This window comes from Balaenoptera borealis (assembly GCF_965194805.1).
Source record: "Balaenoptera borealis genome assembly, chromosome: 5".
NCBI classification, from domain to species: Eukaryota; Metazoa; Chordata; class Mammalia; order Artiodactyla; family Balaenopteridae; genus Balaenoptera; species Balaenoptera borealis.
In genome coordinates this window covers 62119393-62142650 of record NC_138862.1, presented here as the reverse complement: position 1 = coordinate 62142650, position 23258 = coordinate 62119393, and the positions used below count along the sequence as shown (strand labels likewise).

The 23258-nt window shown below is 39.4% G+C and overlaps 2 protein-coding genes across 3 annotated transcripts in view; both read right to left on the bottom strand.

The window, feature by feature from the left end:
- LOC309630039 (uncharacterized protein) overlaps positions 1-23258 on the bottom strand; it is a 455061-nt gene that overhangs the window by 329006 nt on the left and 102797 nt on the right. The window lies entirely within an intron of this gene.
- Positions 18580-23258, bottom strand: part of GAP43 (growth associated protein 43) — a 92649-nt gene continuing 87970 nt past the window's right edge. The window contains exon 3 of the mRNA XM_082394797.1: positions 18580-19206. Coding sequence (XP_082250923.1) covers positions 19118-19206 — 89 coding nt within the window. The 3' untranslated portion in view covers positions 18580-19117. The remainder of the gene's footprint in view (positions 19207-23258) is intronic.

The following is a 23258-nucleotide window of genomic DNA, read 5'->3' as shown; positions in this document are numbered from 1 at the left end:
GAACCTGCACCCCCCGCACTAGAAGGCAAAGTCCCAGCCACTGGACCGCCAGAGAAGTCCCAGCACTCACTTTAGAATAGTGTGATGAGACTTAAACATGGCAAATCACATGCATCTCAGAGCACAGATTAATCACTTATTAAATGTTCCTTCTTTTTATTATCTTTTCCTCTTCCACACTTTTTCCTATATTCATAGAAACTATCTTCTTTACCCAACTTCTTTCCAAACCACAGCTGTGCACCGCCTCAGCCCCATCGGTCAAGTCGGCAGCCAGGTCTGGCATCTCCAGCATGCAGTCAACGTCGGCCTGACAGACGCATATGTCGTAGCTGACCCAGTCCTCTTTCTAATGGCCCTGGGGAAACAGGGCTTTTAAGCCCACACATGCATGCGACAGGCTAGAAAGCCTTTATTAATGGCCCCCGTGCTGTCAGGACCAGTTAAGTCAGTAAATATATAATAGGGGATACCTTCTGCTTTCTGGTCTGGTGGGAAAATATGCCTCTTTCCCTTTCTTTAGCCCCCTCCATACAATATAAAAATCATTTCTGAGTTGTCAGACCATCCATGTTTGTCATTATCAATTCAGAGCCCAAATGGGTGTCTCTTTTGAACTCTGGCATTACTGGAGGAGGAGAAATGGGAACTTTTTTCCCACTGACGAGCTCTGTGTAAACTCCTCAAGGGTAGAGATGGCATAGGCACTGACCAAGATGTTTTGGAATCAGTTAATCTGTAAAGTATTCTCCAGATTAAAGAATTTTCTCTGGGTCATTGAAAAGTACTGCAGTTTCTACTCGCAAACTATCCTAGTCAGTTCAGGCTGCTATAACAGGATACCATAGACTGGATGGCTTATGAACAATGGCAATTTATCTCTTACAGTTCTGGAGGCTAAAAGTCCAAGATCAAGGTGCCAGCATGGTCAGTTTCTGGTGAAGACCCTCTTCCGGGTTGCAGACTGCTGACTTCTTCTTGTGTCCTCACATTGTGGAAGGAACTAGAGAGCTCTGTGGGGCCTTTTTTATAAGGGCACTAATCCCATTCTTGAGGGCTCCACCCTCATGACATGAGCACCTCTCAAATGCCCCACTTCTTAATACCATCACATTGGGGATTAGGCTTTAAGATACAAATTTTGGGGAGACACAGACTTTCAGTCCACATCACAGACATTATTGCATGACTACTGAATCATCAGCCTCAACATTATATTCTGGGTGTGCAAAACACACTTGGTCCCTGCCTTTAGTAACCTAGAGTCTAATAGACAACTGAATTTAACATCTAATCAGCAACTCACTGGGTAGACAATTAAATGGGTGATTTTAATTTTAATACAGTGGAGTGCTAGCAGAGAAGTTAAGTGCCATGGTAAGAGGAACCTTAAAGCAGATGGGGACAGTCAGGAAAGACCTCTCAGCAGTGGCTGCATCTGAACTGAGTCCTGAAATATGAGTAAGAATTAACCAATTGTCTGATACAATACATAATTTGTAGTTTCATCAGAGCAAATTCTTTCAGACAAAATGCTATATACCTGATCTCAAATTTCATCTTTTTATGAAGACTCCTGCTTTACTCTCCTATTTCAAATTAATCTTACCTGGTTTTGATCTTCTGTAGCTCATTCCCTTATACCTATAATTTAGAACTTAAACAAAGTCAAAGCTTTCATTGCTGTTTTACAACTATTTCAAGTCTTTTCGCTCCCACTGAATTTGTAAGCTTCTCAAGAGTAGGAGTTTTATCAATGTGAATTATATATTTCTAATATTTCCTGTGTGGTTTTGTCAAAGGTCAACTATCTGGAAGGCAAAAACTATGGATTCTACTCCCAACTCTGAAAATTTTTGCATAACTTGCTGAAGTTCTCATGGATATCAATTGCCAGTTTTAGTTGCCCCATCTATAAGATGGGGATGATATCCCTCCCTCAGCCATTTCATGGGATTATGTAAGGTTAATGATAGAATACCTCTAAAATTCTTCTTAAAGAGTAAAATACTGTAAATTGGGCTTATTGAACATGCCTCCTGATAATTGCCTTTTATTGAATAGAATGTTAGACATTCTATCCATTACTGCCTCTATTAGTTAGGACAGGTGAGATTAAGCTGCAATAATGAACATCCCCCAAATCTTAGTGAACATCCCCCAAATCAACTAAGGTATATTCTTAACTATTTAACTTGTCCCCCCTAGATTGTGGCTGGGAGGTGGGAGCTCCGCTCTGTAGTCTCTCAGGGACACAAGCCATTGGCCATCTTGAGTGCCGCCAGTTGCAGAGATGGAAAGAAAGAATTTGAGAGTTTCACATGGACACATATTTGCTTATGTCAGGAAGCCACTACTACTTATAACTCAATGCCTAGAGCTAGTCACATGACCCAGACACAGCCACAAGGAGAACAAGAAGTACAATCCTAGCATGTGGCCAGAAGGCAGAGAGCCATGAAGAGTTGGCGAATAGCAGGAGTATTCTGGTGGTACAGGTATTAATTGTCCACTGCTTTTGAGTATCTCCCAGTGTAGTGAAGAAGATGGACACATAAAGACTGCACAGTGATGGTGAGAAGAGGTGACTTCATAGAGCTAAGGGACACAGTGGACCAATTTATTCATTCAGAAAACTTTTATTGGGTGCCTACACCGTGCCTGGAACCAGAGATCCCAAGAACCCAATTCCTACCTTCAAGGAGCACATGATCTTGACAAGATAAAGAAAGAGACAAGAAGAGCATTAATTAAGTGCCACCTTTGTGCCAAGCTCTGGGATACCTTTCTGATTTAATCTTCACCACAATCCCACAGAATTGCTAGTGTCCCCATGTTGCACGTAACCTAGTTATCTCTGAGTTCTCTATGTTATAGTGACAGAGCAGGATTGGAACTAGGTCTGTCTATTCCAAAGCAGTGCTCTTTTCACCATGCCATGCTGACTCATTGGTCAGAGAGAGAAAGTATATAAGCAGCAAATTACAGCATGGGAAATATAGCAGCATGACCAGTGCATGCACTGTGTACTCTGTGGGCCCTGGAGAGGCAACTAAATGCCTGGGGAGTGTCTGAAAGGTTTCTCCACGGAGGTGACATTTTAGCTGGGACTTTTGAAAGATAAGTCAATATTTGCCATGCAAAAATCAATTCAGTCTAAGTAGTAATAAATGGGGCTTAAAGAGGCAAACAGCCAAGTTGTTTATCTAATGTCAAATGTCCCTGCGATCACACAGTTCCATATGTCTTCCTTGCCACCAGCATCCTTCTAAATTCTCAGACTCACAACCAAACAGCCACCCTCAATTTCTCTCTCTTTTTCACCCTTTACATCCCGTTGGCAATCTATCACCAACTTCTGATAAATTCTTCCCTGTGTTATTTCTCAGCAGTCCACTACATGACCAAATCCCAAAGAGGGCGGTTTCCTGGAGGAGAGGAATGTTGCTCTGTGTAATCATGGACCTCCAACCTGCTTAAGTCACGGAAGTAGACCTGTCAGCAGAGCTGGAGTCGATATTGTGGGAGTAGGGTAAAGCTGTTTCTCTCACCCCACTTCAGCACCTGCCACTTTAGCTCTGCTTGGTGCTGGCAACGAAAGAAGAATGATTGTTTCTGAAGGTGTAAGCTGAAGCTGGAATAATGGTAAAGGGAACCCTACTTATAATAATTATCCTTCAGCATTTCCCTGCAGGTGTTTCCTTCTTTTAGCTCCTTACAGAAAAGTAAGAGAAGATTTTTGTCTTTCTAAAAAAATTTCCCCTTTTGTTTGCTAAATAAGCCAACTTAATATGAGAGAGATGAAAAAAGAATAAGCATAGAGTATTAATATAGATTTTGAGGACTCTGGATCTATGCTCTGCTAACTCTCTTAACTATTCAACCTGGTCATACCAATCAGAACATGTTCTTTTCTTTTTTCCAGTCGTCAGCATTATAAATTTTACCATCATCAGAAAATCCAGCTATTCTTTCTTTTACTTATGACGAAGTCTAATACAAAGACAAAGCAATTAGAAATGATCTGGAAATTTTGTCAGTGATGCATGATTCAGCTTGCTATTACTTTATATAACTTAAGATTGCTCTCAGGTAAGGGCTTACCCATGTTAAGGAAGATTTAGCCGGCAGGATGCCAAAGCCAAGAAGGGAGGTGCCATTTTGCAGATAACATTATATTTACTCAAGTTTTCTAAGCAATTTCATTTTAACTGAATATAAAGTAGTTACAATAAACCTGGAAGATGGCTTCTAAACTGGGTTGAAGATGTTTGAAATTGAGATTTTGGGGAGTCTTGAGTAACAGGAGAAAGTGTCAGTTCTGAATCTACATAGAAAATGGAGTGAAAAGGTCCTCTCTAATATATTTGAAAAAGATTTAGGGAGGAACTGAGAGGCAGGAGGTCCCTGAGTGCTCGGACAGTCACAACCTGGAAGGTAGACAATTTGAAGATGGGTACAGACAAATTATGTTTTCTGATTCCTAAAATGTGGATTTTTCACATGTTAATATTTCTAAAATGAGATTCATCTTCAAGAAATGTATATACCTAATGTGATACTGTTCCTTTATTTATTTATTTAGTTAGTTAGTTAGTCAGTTAGAAAAGAAGCTGTTATTTAGAATTATTTTTATGGCTATTTGTATGAAAGCTCTGTTAAAATCTTTTGGTCAGTGTTTCATTGGATCATTTACATATTATATACATTTTATATATCTTATATGTACTCTTACTATTGAGTTGTAAGAATTTTCTTTCAATATTTGTCTCAATGTGTAGTTTGTCTATTCATTTCCTTTCTAGTGTCTTTGAAAGATCAGGTGTTTCAAACCTTAATGAGATTTATTTTATCAATTTTTTCTCTTATAAATCATGATTTTTTTGTCTTATATAAGAAATCATTGCCTATCCCAAGATTACAAAGATTTTCTTATATTTTCTAGATGTTTTATAATATTAGCTTTTACATTTAAGTCTATTACACTTAGAGTAATAGACTCTAAGTGTAATAGACTTAATGTTTGAGTTCAATTTGAGTATGAGTTCAAGTTCATATATGATTTGATGTAAGGGTTGAGGTTTATTTTATTCCATACAGTTATTCATTGTTCTAGTGCCTTTTATGGAAATAACTATCCTTTTCCCCATTGAATTATCTTGACTCTTTATCAAAAATCAATTGAACAAGGCTTTCCCTCGTGGTCCAGTGGTTAAGACTTCCCCTTCCAATGCAGGGAAAGCGGGTTTGATCCCTGGTCGGGGAGCTAAGATCCCACATGCCTCACGGCCAAAAAAACCAAAACATAAAAGAGAAACAATATTGTAACAAATTCAATAAGACTTAAAAAAAAATGGTCCACATCAAAAAAAATTCTTAAAAAAAAAATCAATTGAACATATTAACTCTGGGTCTACTTCCTAACTTGGTATTCTTTTCCTTTAACATATGGCAATACATATTGTCTTGATTCCTGTAGCTTTATGGTAAATTTTACATTTATATTTATAGTAAATTGTACAAGCTAATTCTTTCCCCAAATTATGTTGCCTATTTTAGGCCTTTTGCCTTTCCAAATAAATTTAAAAATCAGCTTGTCAATTTTTCCCAAAAAAGCTTGCTGGGATTTTGATCACTAATCAGTGGAAGACAAATTACAAGCACAGTGACATACCTCTACACACCCACTAAAATGCTAAAATTATAATGACTGACATTATCAGGTACATTGGTGAGGGGCGATTTGGAATAAGTGGAACTATGCAGCATTGCTGATTAGAATAAAAAGTGGTATAACCACTTGGGAAAACAGTTTGTCAGCTTCCTAAAAAATTAAATATTCACTTACTGTATGATCCAGCAATTTCACTCTTAATTATTTACCCAAGAGAAATAAAAACTTGTGTTAGCACAAAGACTTGTACGTAAATGTTAACAGCAATTTAATTCATAATAGCCTCAAACTAGTAACAATCCAAATATACAACAATAGGTGAGTGCATAAATAGATTATATTGTATTTATACAATAGAATAATATTCAGCAATTCAAAGACATGAACTACTGGTACGTTAAACAACCCGGATAAATCTCAAAAAGATGCTGCTTGAAAGAAGCCAGACACAAAAGCGTACACACCATATGGTTCTTTTTATATGAAAATCTGGAAGGGACAATTCACATATATAGTGATAGAAAGAGGGTCAATGTTTGCTGGGAGTTGGGGTAGGTTTGGAAATGGACTGGGAAAGGGCAAAAAAGAAACTTTGGAGAGGTAATGAAAATATCCTGTATCTTGACTGTAATGAGAGTTACACAGGTATATACATTTATCAAAGCCTATTGAATAGTATAGTTAAAATACGTGCATCTAATTACATGTATATTATACACCAATAAAATAAATTTTATATTTAGTACAGTGAACCCGTATTTCCTTCCTTCTTGAAACACTCCTCTTTTTCAAGAATTTTACACTTTCATGGCCTTTCTCCTGACTTTATTGGTGTTGCCTCTTGGTTTGTTTTATTAGTTCCTCTCTATGAGTGTCCCAGGGCTTAGTCTTCTCTCTTCAGTTTGATTGAAATACTATCTACAGTATTCAACTTTTACAGCTCCAGCTCAGCTCTTTCTTCTATGTTAGAGTTCCATAAATTCATCTTCCTACTTGACATCTCCAATTAAATGTATCATACGCATCTCAAAATTAACATATCCAAGCTGAACTCATTTAATCTTTCAAACCTGTTTCTCCCTCATTCTTTGCTTCCCCAGTGAATAGCACCATTGTATACCCAGTTATTCATGACAGAAGTTTGAGAAACATCCTATATACCTCCCTTTCTCTCACACTTCAGATACAGTCTATCAGCAACCCTTAAGCATACCATACGTATTAGTTAGTGTTTTCCAGAGAAACTGAACCAACAGGATATGTACATAGAGAAAAAGAGGTTTTATTATAAGGATTGGCTCACATAATTATGGAGGCTGACAAGTCCAAAATCTGCAGGGTGGAGTGGCAGACTGGAGAAACAGAAGGGCTAATGTTCCAGTTTGAGTTCAGTCTGTCTACTGGAGAACTCTCTCTTACTTGGGGAAGGGTTAATCTTTTTATTTTATTCAGGTCTTCAACTGATTGGATGAGGTCCAACTACATATTTAAGGGTGATCTGCTTTACTCGAAGTCCTCCAATTTAAATATTAATCTCATCCAAAAACACCCTCACGGAAAACCTAGAATAATGTTTGATCAATTAGCTGGACACCATGGCCCAGCCAAGGGACACATAAAATTAACCATCACATCATATTTAACCTCTCCCCTCCTTCTCTACCATCATTTCCCCTGTCCTAGACACCATCATTTTCAGCCTCCCACTTCCATTCGTTTTTGCCTGCAATCCTCACTTTACCCAACAATCAGAGTTTACTGTTTTTAAGATAAATCAAATCACACTGACTCCCCTGAGTTCCTAAGCAGCTTCCTGTTCTACTTAGGGTAAGGTGCAATCTCCTTATCAAGGCTACCATGACCCAGTGACCCGGTCCATTCTACCCTGGCAGTCTCAAACCATCCCACTCTCCCCGCTAATCATCACCTCTAGCCAGACTGCTCTGCTTTTGTTTCCTAGAACACAGCCAGCTCTTGCCCACTTCAGGGCTTTGCACATGCTGTTTCCACTGCCTCATCTTCTCCTCCTCACTTCTTCCCACAGCTTCCTTCTTCTCACTCTCACTTCCAGTGTTTCTGTTCATTCCCCATCATATCTCACCTAAACAATAACTGTGGCCTCCTCACAAGAGGCTTCACCTTCACAACTTCTTTGTACTCTGCAGCATTGTCAGTTTTCTTTTTAAACTGCAAATCTAGTCTCTAAAATATGTCTAATATAAAGTTCTTAACCTTTTTTGTTCCACAGGTCCTTCGGCAGCTGACCAAGAATCAGCACTCATTATTCTCCTTCTCAGAATATTGCCTGAAAATAATCAAATAGTATGCATACAATTACAGCACAAATTATTGTGAAATAAGTTACTGAATTTTTTCAAAAATTTGTGATACAGTTATCAATGTGCTTCTTTGTTAATAACACGATGTAGCAGTAGATCTCATCACCAAAATTTTGAAGATGAGATTAGCATAAACATTTTAAGGTATCTGTAACAACTGTAATATGAAATAAAAATACCTAATTTCTTTTGATAACAGGGTCACAGGTATTGCTAGTACTGTAACCAAAAGTGGGGTCCAGCTGCTCACCGCTCAAAAGCCACTAAAGAGGCCAGGTTGGTGGAAAAGAAAGTTTGCTTTATTTTGGATGCCGGCAAATGGGGGGGAGGGCGGACGCCTGCCCAAAGGCGGACTCCCCTCCCATCAGTCAGGGGGCAAGAGCTCTTATAGACAGAGGGAGGGGGCTACATGCAGAAATAATACAGTCAGATCTGACAGTCATCTTGAAATAGGTCATCAGTGGTCTGACCTGCATCATCTTGATTGTTTTAGGGACAGTTAATCTTCAGTTCCAGGGCAGGTTTGTTTCCATTTCTTTGAGGCCAATTCTTGGAATTGTGTCAGTTTATGGCATGGCTACAGCCTGGTCATCATGTAGTTAACTCTTCCACTTGGTGGGGGGTTTCAGTATCTATAAGACAGCTCACAGGATATGGCTCAGAATATTATCTATAGCCCTTAAGGAGGAACTAAAGGTCCTTGACTATGCTTAATGACTAAACTATTATTATTTGGTCTCCTTTGACTGTTTTCCTTTGTTTCTGCATTTTCTCACTTGTCCGATTAAACTTATTCTTTGGCTAAATTTCTTCCACAGACAAAAGGCAGGCTGAGGACATGGGGGTGGGGGGGAGGACCATAGGGTCCTGCTCCGTTTCAGTACCACTATATTTTGTTAGCTACATTCATAATTGAAAGTGTTATGACTCAATGTTTCTTTCCCCCCCAAAAATTCGTAGACTAAAGCCCTAACTCTCAACATTACAGTATCAAATGTGAGGCTTTGGGGAGGTAAATAGATTTGGATGAGGTCATGAGGGTGGAGCCCCCATGATGGGATTAGTGCCCTTGTAGGATGAGAAAGACACCAGAGCTCTTTCTCTCTCTGCCATGTGAAGATACAGCAAGAAGGTGGCAATCTGTAAGCCAGGAAGAGTGTTCACATCAAGAATCAAATCTGCTATCACCTTGATCTTTGATTTCCAGCCTCCAAATCTGTGAGAAATAGATGTCTGTTGTTTAAGCCATTCAGTCTATGTATTTTGTTTTAGCAGCCCAAGAAGACAAAGACAGAAGGAAACACTATAATAATTATTATTTTACATAATAATCAGTAAAAATAAAGATGTATTTTATTTTCCATCTAAGTTTACAAACCCCTTGAATTCTATCCCAGTTGGATTCTAGTAGTTGAGTCCCTATGTACCAATTATTTTTACAAAAAATCAAAACTCCTTAGTTTTCTAAACAATTTACAAATAATTCCAGCACTTTTTTCCAGCCTCGTCTGTATACAAAACCACATATCCCCTTATAATCTAATCTCCAGACATACAGACCTCTTGCCATGTCCAATTCTATCAAGTTGTTTTGTGTCTTTAAGTCTAAGGGTGGTCTCTCTGGCTGGAATATCTCTCTCTAACTTTTTCACCCAACAGTCTTCTTCATCACTTAAGACTAAGCATTTCTGACTTCTTCCTGTCCTCCAGGAAGCCTTTATTATTCTCTGCACAGTCTAGGTACACGTCTACCTCGTCCTCACAGAACTGTTTACTCCCCTACGGCAGCCCTCACAACCCTGCCCTGCCCTTGTTTCATGTCAGCATCCTTTAACTGTATGGATCATGTCTTATTTCTTGTGCTATCTCCTGTGTTTAGGGCAGTGCAAGGGTTTAATACATTTCTGTGGAATCAATTGATGTCCTGAAACTGTAGCAGCTTCTAGGCTCCTGCAGAGTAGTCAGAAAACAGAGACTGAGCATGTATAACTAGGAGAAGTGAGTCCATCTGAGTTGCCCTGGTAATGGCTTTAAAGTAGCAGATAAGGATTTGAACTTAATAATATACAACATGACGCAATAACACCAACTTATGCATCACAAAGACTATTTGGAGAAAAGGCCAGCAAAGAGGAGAGGCAAAACAACATGACTTTGCCTGTTCAGGAATACAATAAAGCCCCTTTCCAGAGCAGGCCTGGGGTGCTGGGTAATCATCCCTATTTTCAGTGATACCCTAGTTAAATGAGTTCTTCCTATATCCTGATTCCTTTAGAAAAAATCCAGGATAGATACTAGTGACAACTGGTTTTATTACAGCTGTTAAGGTGAGGCTTCAGTGCTTTTGTTTTTATTTTTGTTTTCAACTTCTTATTTCTTATCTCACTTTCTACACTGTATCAAATTATTATATACACTTATATATATATACACACACACACCATACACATATTAAATATGTATATATGTATACATGTACATATACTCATATTTACATATATGTGTGTATATCAGGTATAAATATATATATGTGTATATATATATATATATATATATATAGTGTCTTTCTCATCTGGCAAAAAAATTATACTAATTTTTATGTTATTAAACACCCACTCTATTGCAGCATAACTGTAACATACCCAGAGTAAATATTTAAAAATATTTGTTCAACATAATTTGCTCATAGGAAAGGATCCATGTTCATTAAGATGTATAATTACTTTCATACCATATGCTGTTCTGTTGTAAAATAAGGTTTGATATTTAAAGGTGATACCTATGCTTTCAAAATTAGATCACATCCAATATCCCATTCTTCTAAATATACAACATGCTTTATGACTTTCACTCTGAGTTTGGGGGTGGGGAAAGTGTCATTGGCATCCCTGAAACTCACTTCCAACCTTGGCTACCATGTTTTCCTCCTCAGTAGCCATAATGGTATTGTCCCTCAGCATTTTCAGTTTGTTAGTTAAATATTGAAAATATCAAATCAACATGTGAGGGAAGAATGAGGATATACTATATACCTTGGAGAGCAAATCACCATGCTTATGCCACAGATATTGTGAAAATGTCCAGGGGCCAAGGAACCAGGACCAACTGGGTGGGAGGTTACTGGAGCTGGGGCAAGAAGGAGGGACTGATGTATCAGGAATTTTTTACCTTGTACATGGCAGAAGCACCATTCAAACTAGCTCAGGCAAAAATGGGAATTAACACATATAACTGAAAGGTCCAAGAATAGTACTTGCTTCAGGCATTGTTAGAACTAGGCGGCCAAACAATGTTACCAGGACTGTGTCTCTTTCCATTTTGTGGGTAGGTTCTTTCCATGTGGTGAGAAAACAGTCATCATCTGTGAAATGCATTCACTTGTCTAGAAATGCTACCAGGAAAAAAGTTTTTTTCCTGCTATCTCCGGCAGAAAATTCCATGGGAGGACTGGCTTAAGCCAATCTCTGTGTCCAGGAGATGTATGGTCTGATTGGCCAGGCCTGGTTCTTATATCTATGCTATGTTGAGGAGGAGAGGAAAAGATTCTGAGTCAGCTCCATTAAAACTAAACAGCATAGATTCAACAAAAGAAAGAGGTAGTCTATTGCCAGAGGAATGGAAAGGATGTCAGGTGGGCAAGAACAACAGACGTCCACTGCTAAGTAATGTTATGAGACACTGCCCTATGGATAACTCTATTGTTTTAAAAGTGATAAGGTCAAAAAGCATGTGCCAAATTTAAATAAAACACTTAAGGTAAAATTTGTGATTACAGTTTTGAGAGAGAGTCATTCATTTCCATTCACTGAGATCCTACTAAATGCCAGGCAGTGTCTTAAAAGCTGGAAACAGAAACAAAAGAGAGAAAGTTCTTAATTTCATGAAGCTTATAGTCTAGTGATGGAAGATAGGTGAATAAAGCAACTGAGCAAAGGATACAGTATTTTAATGGAGATAAGACTTATCTCTGCTTGAAATACTTTCAGAGGAAAGGGTGATAGAAAATATTGAGCAAGCTGCTCTTGGGAGGCTCTGATGAGAAGGTGATGTTTCAGAAACGACTTGAAAGAGCCACGTGGATTTCTAGGGAAGAGCATTCAAGCAGAAGGAATAGCAGGGGCAGAAGTAGCAATGGAGGACCAGGATGCAATGTCAGGAGTGGAGCAAGCAGGGACACTGAGGAGGCTGCTGTGGCTGGAAGCTCTCAGCCACCACTGAGCGACTGAATCAAGACCTGAGAGAGTCATGTAGCCATTGTTACCCCAAGTTCATCATTGGGTAGATACATGAGAGTGCTAGGTTCTCAGGCAAATACTTCTCTCTCTTCTCGGACAAGGGGCCTGAGTTGCAACTTGGAGCTCCCATGGGAAGTTTGCAAAACCGAAGGAAGGAAAAAAGAGGTAGAGAGTGACAGGCAAGAATCAAAGCCCTTTCATTCATTTATTCATTCGTCCATTCGTGCATTCTTGAAGCATTTATTTCGTATCTGCCTGCTATTTTCAGACACTTGGGTAACCAGAGTATAAGACTAAGTAGGACAAAAATCCCAGACCTAAGCAGTTTGCAGCCTGGCAGGAATCGTTTTTGCAGACAGGGTGGGCTACATCAGGGAGGGGAAGGCAGGATTCCTAGGTCCAGGCTGGCAGGAGTTTAGAAATTCGGCAAGGGCAGCACTGCAGAGCACTGTTGGTGACCCCAGTGCTAAGGCAGAGGCTGACTTCCCTCCCGGGTGGAAGCGATACTTAGAGCCTTCCCTGCCTCTTGCTGCTGTAAGAGCTGAGACCCAGGTGCTGCTTTCCTCACCCTGCCACTGCCTATCCCCCCTTGCTTAATTAACACTCCTGGGTTTCTAGGCGCTACCCTATTCTACTTACTAAAGGAAGAAGGGGGAAGGACCATGAGGGTAGAAAAAAAAAAAAAAGACAGACACAAAACTCTTCCTTTTGTTTCTACTCTGCATCAGTTTTTCCCTAATATGGTGGGGAATTTTAAAAAAGCATAATTCTTCCCTCCAGGCTTAAAAAAAATTCCAAGGGAGAGAGATACCTTCTTTTTACTTCACTGCATAAAATGAAATATCCATCATCTTCTTATCTAGAGTTTAAAAATAAATTTGTACCAATGGTGTACAATCAATGAACCCTTCATGAACATGAGTTTTGAAGTGACTGAGTCTTGCTTTATAACCGTGCTCTCCCCAGCATGGAGATAAACACAGCTGGGACGGGTGGTGAAAGCCCGCCAGGCATCGCAAACTGGTGGTTTGGTTTGGCAGCCCTAGATTATTCTTATTTTTAATTTATTTTCAGAATGTTAAGGTAGGTCATGAATTCTTTTTTTTTTTTTATATTTATTTATTTATTTATTTATTTATGGCTGTGTTGGGTCCTCGCCTCTGTGCGAGGGCTTTCTCCAGTTGCGGCCAGCGGGGGCCACTCTTCATCGCGGTGCGCGGGCCTCTCACTATCGCTGCCTCTCTTGTTGCGGAGCACAGGCTCCAGACGCGCAGGCTCAGTAATTGTGGCTCACGGGCCTAGTTGCTCCGCGGCATGTGGGATCCTCCCAGACCAGGGCTCGAACTCGTGTCCGCTGCATTGGCAGGCAGATTCTCAACCGCTGCGCCACCAGGGAAGCCCAGTCATGAATTCTTTACATTTATTTATTTTATTTTTTATTTATTTTTGGCTGTGTTGGGTCTTCGTTGCTGCACGCGGGCTTTTTCTAGTTGAGGGGAGCGGGGGCTACTCTTCATTGCAGTGCGCAGGCTTCTCATCGCGGTGGCTTCTCTTGTTGCGGAGCTCGGGTTCTAGGCGCGCGGGCTTCAGTAGTTGTGGCGCACGGGCTTAGTTGCTCCGCGGCATGTGGGAACTTCCCGGACCAGGAATCGAACCCGTGTCCCCTGCATTGGCAGGCGGATTCTCAAGCACTGTGCCACCAGGGAAGCCCAGGTCATGAATTCTTCAGTTCGTCCCAGCCCTGACCAACTTGGAACCACTCCATGGTGTCTATATCTGTCGAAAGCAAGGAAACTTTTGGGAATATTAGGCATTTAATTCTCAGGTCCTCATGGGCCAGCCCACTCTCAAGCTTTACAGTCCCTGGGTATCACCAAGACCTCACATAATCACAGCTGCCCAACCATCATTAGAAAATGTTTATCTAGAGAGCACGATTCTAGCATTCCCTTTGGGAGCAACAGGGCCAGGGTTAGGGTGAGGGTAGTGAGGTATATCAAAAAATGAGTGATCAAGATAAATAATATTTAATACAATATTTTAAAAATCAAAATTAATGTAAAAATGTCTATGATAAACATAATATTAAAATTTCAAATAAAAAATTTTGTTTGTTCTTTGTTTCATGACCCTGCATTATTGCACAATGGCACCATTCCTTCCCCATCAACCCTCAGCTCCCTGGCCTGGCACCATGGCCCATGTCCACCAGCAGGTGGGTTTGTGAGAGCTGACGATGGTGTGCCAACTGATCGGGCAACATGGAGCTTTCTATATAGTTATGTTTTTTATTGTAGAGCTTTTATTAAACTTCCCATTTGGTTCAAAATACAGAATGATATCTTAATAAGTGTATACAGAATTGCACATTTTTCCTTTTACCTCAGGCTTCACTAAGGCACTGGAAAGCAGCCATGGAAAACGCAAGGTCCTCTCTTGTTTAGCAGTCTGAATGAAAATGTCTGCAGTGTGGAAAGCAGTTTACAAAATAATATGCACAGCATGAGCCTATTTTAGCTTTAAATATGTATCCATATACACATACGAATATAGCTTAATAGATAAGTGGATAATATATGGGAAAGGAGGAAGGCAGATAAGCACACAGACAGTCAATATGAAGATGTATCTCTAAATGGTTAGATGCTCAGTTCTGGGTGGTAAACTGTAGATTTTTAACTTCCTTTTTAAATTATATTTTCTACCTTTCTACAATGAAAGAGTATTATTTGGGTAATTAAACAATAAAATTATTTTAAGCTTCTTATGACACTCCCATGTGCTTTCATAGCCTGATTATATACAAGGCAATGTTAATCGGCAACATTTTTCTTTGTGTGGAGGCATCTCGCTTCATCAAAGATGTACTTAGTAAGGTACCATCTGTGACACTAAATATGCTGTATTTACCAACAAGGACGCATACCTGTAAAAAGACAAACCAGGTAACCAATCTGCTAGAAGATGTACATTTAAAATGTCCTTGCCACTTTAATAAAATTCTCCAAGAACATTTAATGACTCATCATTCTCATAGCTATAATCTTGCCCTCATTCCTTATGATGACTGTGAATTTCTTTCTAGGAAGGAAGCACAAAATTGCAGTTATATACAAGTAAATATGTGACTGAAAGAGGTGGTGAGTGTGGATGCAGCCTTTTCCTACATGATAGGCAGGCATGAGTTTTAATCCCCTAGAGAAAAAAAGTGAGGTTTTTTTTTTTTGAAATAAAAAAAGTCCACAGTTTTAATGTTCATTAGCTAACATTTAGCTAGAAGGGTCACCAATCATTAAATTATTTTTATAGGGAGCTTAGCAGAAGCTGTTTCCATGACAACAGACAATGTATGGAAAGTAAAAAAAAAAAGTTAATGGACTTTGTGGTGAGCTTAATAATGCTCTATGGAAATCATTCATTAATCTGATTTTCCTGTTGCTCAGGATTCCATGCCAACTGCAAGACCAGCTTTCCTGGGACTGGCTGATGTTGGAAATAATGCATTTTTGAGAGCTCCAGTGTGCCTTTCTCTAGGGAGTTGAGATAGAGAGGTTGGTAATCCCCCCTCAGTCTCTCTTATGAGCTGAATATGGGAAGAGACTACTACTAAAAAAACCAAAAACCAAAAAACAAACAAAAAAAACCTTAGATCACCTCAAAGTAACTACGGAAAGTATAGGTTTGGTCAGAACAGCAGGCACAAGTTTTATCCTCATTCTCTTCTGGAATCAGCATCAGCAGGTTTGCTCATGAATTAAATGTTATATCAGAAAAAGAGGAATCAGGCTGCTTTCTAGATTTCTGAACTAAGCCACTGGGTGGATGATGGTGGAAAATGTTGAAGGATGAGCAAAGTGTGTGTAGGGCAATGGGAATAAAAGGTTCTATTTTAGAAACTTCTTCATCTTCAAAGAGATCAAATGTATTACGTCATGCCAGAACATTTTAGACCTAAATAACATAGCTCGGTCCAAAGAGTTTACTTCATGCAGACATGGCCATGGTTTTGTTATAAATTGAATATTGGGCCTGGTGCCCAGAATATAATCTTATTACCACCCGAAAGAATCACTTGTCACTGTTGAGGGATTTTTAACTTGTCCTCAACCTAGTTTTTATTTTTTAAACAGTAATCCAGATGTAGATGTTTTAGAGTCATCAAATTCTAAACAGAATTTAGAATCTATTTGTTTTTGTATCTTGTATGGTCTATATTTCCCAGTATCACCTGACTTTGTGTGTGTTGTGTATATATTTGAGTCACATTGTTTTGTACCAGTGTGAGGGCTGCAGTTATCCTTGGCATGTCTTTTAGGATCATTACAAGCCTCTCTGATGTGTCTTCCTCCATTTTTATAATTCTATTAAGGAGACAAGATTTTTAAAATCAAATAAAAATAGATATTCATAAGTAAAAACAAAATTCCAACTCTGACACAACTAGTAAGACCACTGAACAGTGTATGTTAATATAGACTTAAAAGGTCATATGCTATTATTTTCTATGAATATGGATTCAGTGGAAGAAGTTTAGAATTATACTTTGAAGGAGTTGAATTGTGTCAGGTCACAGGAATGTTCCTTTGAAGTGTAGATTTGGGAAAGAAATGAAAGCGTTTATCCTACCAAAAAACTTTGGGGTAAAACAATTCCTAAAGCAATATCCTGCCAATATGGCTCCAACCCATGGATAACATTTTTCAACACCTTTTCTCACATCTGATGAGACCATAATCCGATCAAGATTGAGTCCCAGATACTTGCAAAGTCTTCTGTGGAAATCACACCAACTCAGAATAAATTCAGAACTCTTTAATTGTTTTAATATGTTATTGATGCTTTCCTTTTGACCTTTTTATGCTTTTCCTTATAAACCTTTTTCCTTGTGATTTCTTCTTCCACTTAGTGTCAGTGATGAGGGAAAACCCCTTGATCCAATAAGGACTCATCTTTCACGTGACATCAGCTTTCTTCAAAGCATTAACTGGGCACCAGCTCCACACAAAGCTGAGCAGAGTCACCAAGGTGTAGGTTGTATCTCCTAAGATCACTTATTTCCATGACCTTCATTATTTTGAAGGCTTTGACACAATTTTCTCTTCCTTGTTGGAAAATTCTATGTGCAGATGAATGCAGAAAGCTTAAGGGAGTCCATTGGCAATGCTTGTCTATGAGAATCAGGGTCAGGACAGAGTATGACGTGTTAAGAATTTGTACCAGGATTGACTTAGGAAATTTAGAGGGAAAAAGAACACCATCAGATGCTTCAAGATTTAGGGACATTGTTTTGTTTCTCACGGGAACTGTTTACCTTCTAGTAGAGGGTATTAGGAAACAGAAACTGGAAGGAAATTTGAAAAGGATAGATGTGCTAAATATAGACCTTTTCTTTGTATACTATCACCATTGGCAGGAACAATGATTATGACTAATCAAGAGTCTGTCAGCTGCCTTGTGTGGGGATGTCTAACAGAAGTTAATAAACTGAAAATAATTAAATGGACCACGTCAATACTTGGGTTAAAAATAAATTATCTAAACAAAAGCCTGGGGGTTTCTAAGAGTTATGCATGTCTTACATTATTTAACTTCGCAAAACCTAGAATAACTTTCCATTGGATACTTCTCCTGAGTCATGAAAATACGCTGAAGTGATTTTAGTAGAAGCAAGTCTTAGTGCCTGATATGGGTTGAATTGTGCCCCTCCTCCCCAATTCACATGTTGAAATCCTAACCCCAAATACCTTCAGATGAGACCTTATTTGGAGACAGGGATTGGACAGAGGTAATAAAGTTAAGGTGAGGTCATTAGGGTGGGCCCTAATCCAATATGGCAAAAAGGGGAAATCTGGCTATTGAGATACCCAGAGACGATGTGAAGAGACATAGGAAGAAGATGGCCATTTACAAGCTGAGGAGAGAGGCCTGGAACAGATGCTTCCCTCACAATTCTGAGAAGGAATCAACCCTGCCAACACCTTGATTTTGGACTTCAAGTCTCCAGAACTGTTAGCAAATAAATGTCTGTTGTTGTTTAAACCACTCAGTCTGTGGTACTTTGTTACAGCGGCCCTACAAAATAAAATAGCGCCCAAGAGCCCCATCAAGGACCTACGCCATTGGTTCTGACGCCTTATGGTTTCATCCATCTTTTCTTTGTCAGGGTGGTTGGTGTCAGACTGGGAGGCCAGAACAAAGATAAAATGTAAGAATCCCAGTGTGTCAAACCAACTCATAAGAAGGTGGAACAGAAACACAGAGCCGTTGGGAGTTTGATTACTCTCATGGTTTATTAATATTCAGATTGAAAAAGGAGCCTTAGAGCCGCAAGTTAACGCTAATTGGCACATTTGCTTTATTTCTTTATTTTCAAAACAAACTGGGTTTTGATTTTTTTCCTTTTTGTTCATTCCATCACATTGAAAAGGAGGAAAAGAAAAATGGTTTTGAATTCACTCGATATTTTGGACTCCTCAGATGAACGGAACATTGCACACACACTTGGAACAGAGAGATAGAGAGGAAAGTGGACTCCCACAGGGCCACACGCACCAGATCAAAAAACTTGGATACAGTGCAAGAATTTCCCAAAATGATTGGATCATCATTACCAAAAACTCGCCATAACAACACCAAGAAACAAAAAATGTTTAAGCCACACTGTTTGACTTGGGATCTTTCCTGCTTTTTTTTTTTTTTTTAAATGTTTGCCACACAGAGAGAAAGAGGGCTAGTGGGTGGGAGAGGACAGACTCACAGACGTGAGCAGGACAGGAAGGGAAACTTCAGAGAGGAGTTGAGAAGAGGGTGAGGAGCGACAGGGTTCAGGAGAGGGGAGAGTGGGGATGTGGAAAGCCATTTCTTAAAGTTCAGGCATGTTCTTGGTCCGCCTCGCGTTCTTCTCCTTTACCCTCATCCTGCCGGGCACTTTCCTTAGGTTTGGTTTCATCTACAGCTTCTGAAGAAGAAAACAGATGGGGTTAGGGCGGGGGAAGCAGAGTTAGTATTTTGTCTCATCTGTTCAGATAATAGTGCAATGCATTTCTTCTTTTCATACCACTTCATAAAAGATTTAAGATAAAAAGAGATTATTGCTATCTCAGTAATGTAATTTCCAGGTTCAGAAGAGTTTACCCCCAGGAAATTGTTCAGTGACACATAGAGAAAAGCTCAGGAACAAAGCTGTGATATTGTGGGCGAGGAGTTCACTAAAGAGAAACTACCGTGGTCTTTAATCTCTCAGCCTTACAGTTAAGGTATCCACACAGGGAGGGTCCACAACGATCTTGTATTTCTTTTGCATTAATGTCAGACTTATCATGACAGATACTTTATGTGGATCATTCAACATCCATTCCAACTCTCTCACCCCTTATTTCTAGTATTATAAAGGCTGGAAAGGGCTATACTTGCATTTTCAGCTCCCCTTGGAGCTAGGGATGTCCATATCACACAGTGATGGCCAAATCGATAGAGACAAACTTCCCTGGGAAGGCTCCAGAGGAGGTGTTTGCTCTTTACTCTATCCTATTCCTGATGACTGTGACATCAAACAATACCTGGTAGTGTAGCAGTCACCTTGTGACTATGAAGATAAAAACTATACACTAAGAATAGTGAAGGCAGAAAGATAGAAAAAAACCTACTTGTGACCAACCATACTACTCCTGGACACTTTTCCTCAGACTTTTTCTTATTAATGTGAGACAAATGACTAACTTCTTTAAGCCACTGTAGTAGTTTTTAGTTTCTGGCATCAAAAACATTCCAAATGAGTACACTTATCCATAGGGCAAGTGTGTTTTACTTAATAAGAAAGACTTTGGGGCTTCCCTGGTGGCGCAGTGGTTAGGAATCTGCCTGCCAATGCAGGGCACACGGGTTCGAGCCCTGGTCTGGGAAGATCCCACATGCCGCAGAGCAACTAAGCCCGTGCGCCACAACTACTGAGCCTGCGCGTCTGGAGCCTGTGCTCCACAACAGGACAGGCCGCGACAGTGAGAGGCCCGTGCACCGCGATGAAGAGTGGCCCCCACTCGCCGCAACTGGAGAAAGCCCTCGCACAGAAACGAAGATCCAACACAGCCAAAAATAAATAAATAAATTTATTAAAAAAAAAAAAAAAAAAAAGAAAGACTTTGTTTCTTTTTAAAGGGTCATTTTTTTCCTTAGGAAAGAAGTGATTTTCTAATTACTCTTCTGCCTGGTTTCCTGCTAGAACTCAGTCAACTGATTTCATACTACAGACGGCTTACTAGTATGCCAGCTAATGGAAAGAGAATTTGCCTTGACATCACATCTGTTATTAAACTAAACTCCTGTATCAGGGTCCCCAAGACTCCCCCAGGTTCAGCGATTTGCTAGGAGGATTCACAACACTCAGCATGTAGTCTTACTCATGGCTACCATTTACTACAGTGAAAGGATATAAAACCAAAAAAAGCAAAGGGAAAAGTTGTATGGGGCAAAGTTTGGAGGAAACCAGGCACAAGATTCCATGAGTCTTCTCCCCATGGACTCATACAAGATGTGCTTAATTCCTCCAGCGATGAAGTGTGACATGTGTGAGATGTCATAGACTAGGGAAGCTCACCTGAGCTTACAAGTCCAGGGTTTTTATTGGAGACTGGTTGTGTAGGCACCCTCTACCTAGCAGGTACCAAATCCAGACTCCCAGGAGGAAAACAGATGTCCAGCATAAACCACATTGTTGGCGCAAAGAGTTTAGGCACAGTGAACACTCTTTTAGGAAGTGGTGAGAACCCTCTCAAAATTCAAGTTCCCAGATGCCAGCCAAGGGTCAATTTTTCACACAAGTATTTCTAAGACTTGAGAGATGTTGAGACTAGAGAAATGGGGAACTTTTAGGAGACCATTAGAAGAGCTCATAAAAATGTATGTTTCTTTGAAATCAGTCAGCTATATATTTATATTCAGATAAAGGTGAACATTTATATCCAAATAAGACCACTGCTGCTAAATATAATTTTTGGAATTCCTTCTTTGGACACCTATCTAATAATATTCTTTTAAGTCTCTTCAGTAGCAGAAAATGCTTATCGTTTTGAAAATAGATGTTTTTTTTAAGAATCAAATGAGGCTGGTCTGGTAACTAGCAACTATGATAGGTCATTTTGTCTTACAATGACTTGTTTCTGACCAAAGTTTTTAAGTCTGATTTATTTTGTGGGGTTTGCAACAGACTGTAAGTTACTTTCAAAATGTAGTTATCCTAGTGAGGCTATCTACTACTACTCATAAAGAATTTTTTAAGGCTAGATCCCTCCAAAGTGATCATTATTAACTCTTGAAGAACCAGCACACTGATCACATTTTCCAACAAAAATTTTTGGGTGAAACTAACTGAGTTCTGATCTTCATAATACTCTATGTACCAGCAGTGTTCCTCGTGTATTATAGAACTTTGGTGTGCTAATGGATCATTTAATTTTCTATCAGAAGAAAGCTTACATATTTGTTAGATCTTTTTATAGCAATTTTCAATTCTTTCAGATAATTTATTTAGTTCCCTAGCCATGCCCAAACTTTGGAGACTACAGGTATGCCCACAGTGGTTTATCATCTTTACCAGTTCCAAGAAACCACATATTTAGTGCCCTCTTCAAACTGCAAAAGAAACAGAATATTGATTTAAACTGTCTAGAAGAACATAGAAGGATTAGCTACAGGAGCAAGAGAAGACTTCAAACCTCTCTTACTAAAATAAAAACTTGGGAGCTATTATGTATGATTTGAAGGAGATTAGGAAACTCAAGAGAAAAGGTGAAATCAGGCTGGTTAAGGTGAGAACAGAGGTATATTTGTGAAATAAGGGAACACAGTTCAAAAGGAGAAAAAGAAGGAACAAAGATCCAGATAATTTTAAATAGCCACAGTTTCTGTCCACTTCTGGAGTGGAATCAGGTTAAATCCTTCCAAATTCCCCCACTTTCTCTTGCCATTCTTTGCCTGGGCCCAGGAGAAATGGTGAAACTTGACATGCATCTGTTTATTGTGACAGGAAGTCATTGTTGTCTGTTCCTTATTAAAAGAGCTTCAATATCTACATATTCTTTCTCTCAAATGCTTCAAAGTGTTTGAAATATAATTATTTATTCATTTAGTTGTTCTATAAATTGGTATCGAACACCTTCAATGTGCCAGACATTCTTCTAGGTATTGAGAAGGAAAGTGAGAAAACCGGTAAATACCCTCGCTCTTGTTTAAGCTTTTTGTAATAAACATTTAATAGGCAATGAAATCCATAATTATAGAATATTGGCAGTGAGAGGGACCTCTAAGATCACCCAGTGACTAAACCATAAGTCTTCAAAGGTAACGACAGTATCTACTTTTGTACAACTTTGAATCCCCCATGTCCAGCACAGAACCTCGTGCAGGAAAGGCCCTCAATAAATACTTGCTGAATGAAAGAATGAATGGACATCCTCATTTCATAGAAGAGGAAACTGAAGTTCAGATAAAGAGATTTTTCTCTAAATCATATGGTTTGCTCATGTCAAGCCAGGACTAAAATCTAGGTCTTCTACTTGTCCAGGTTTCCCCATTATATCAGGTGGTCAAATGTGACCAGAGAAGGTCAAGAAGGTCTTTATGGAAAGAACCATAAATTGTAACTTTCCTGACCCCTTGTATAAAGTGTTTAGCTATAGCTACCATATTTGAGTCTTTCCTACACGTTTAGAACAGTTCTAAGTGCACTTGTGTCATTTGGTTAATTCTCACAGCTACCTTTGTCATCCCAGTTTTATAGGCGGGGAAGCTGATGCACAATAAGATAAAGGAACACACTCTCTGTGAATGGCAACAGTGAATTTCAACTGAGGACAGAGCCATCTAGGTAGCGTCTATTTTACATTGCTCTCCCAGCTCGTCCCTTTGCCCAAGAAGGGTGGATGGGCTCAGAGTAGGAGCTATAGCAGGGGGTCCACAGGTATGTAGGCCTGGAGACTATGAAGTCTAAAAATTGGTCTTTGTAAAAGCAGTTCA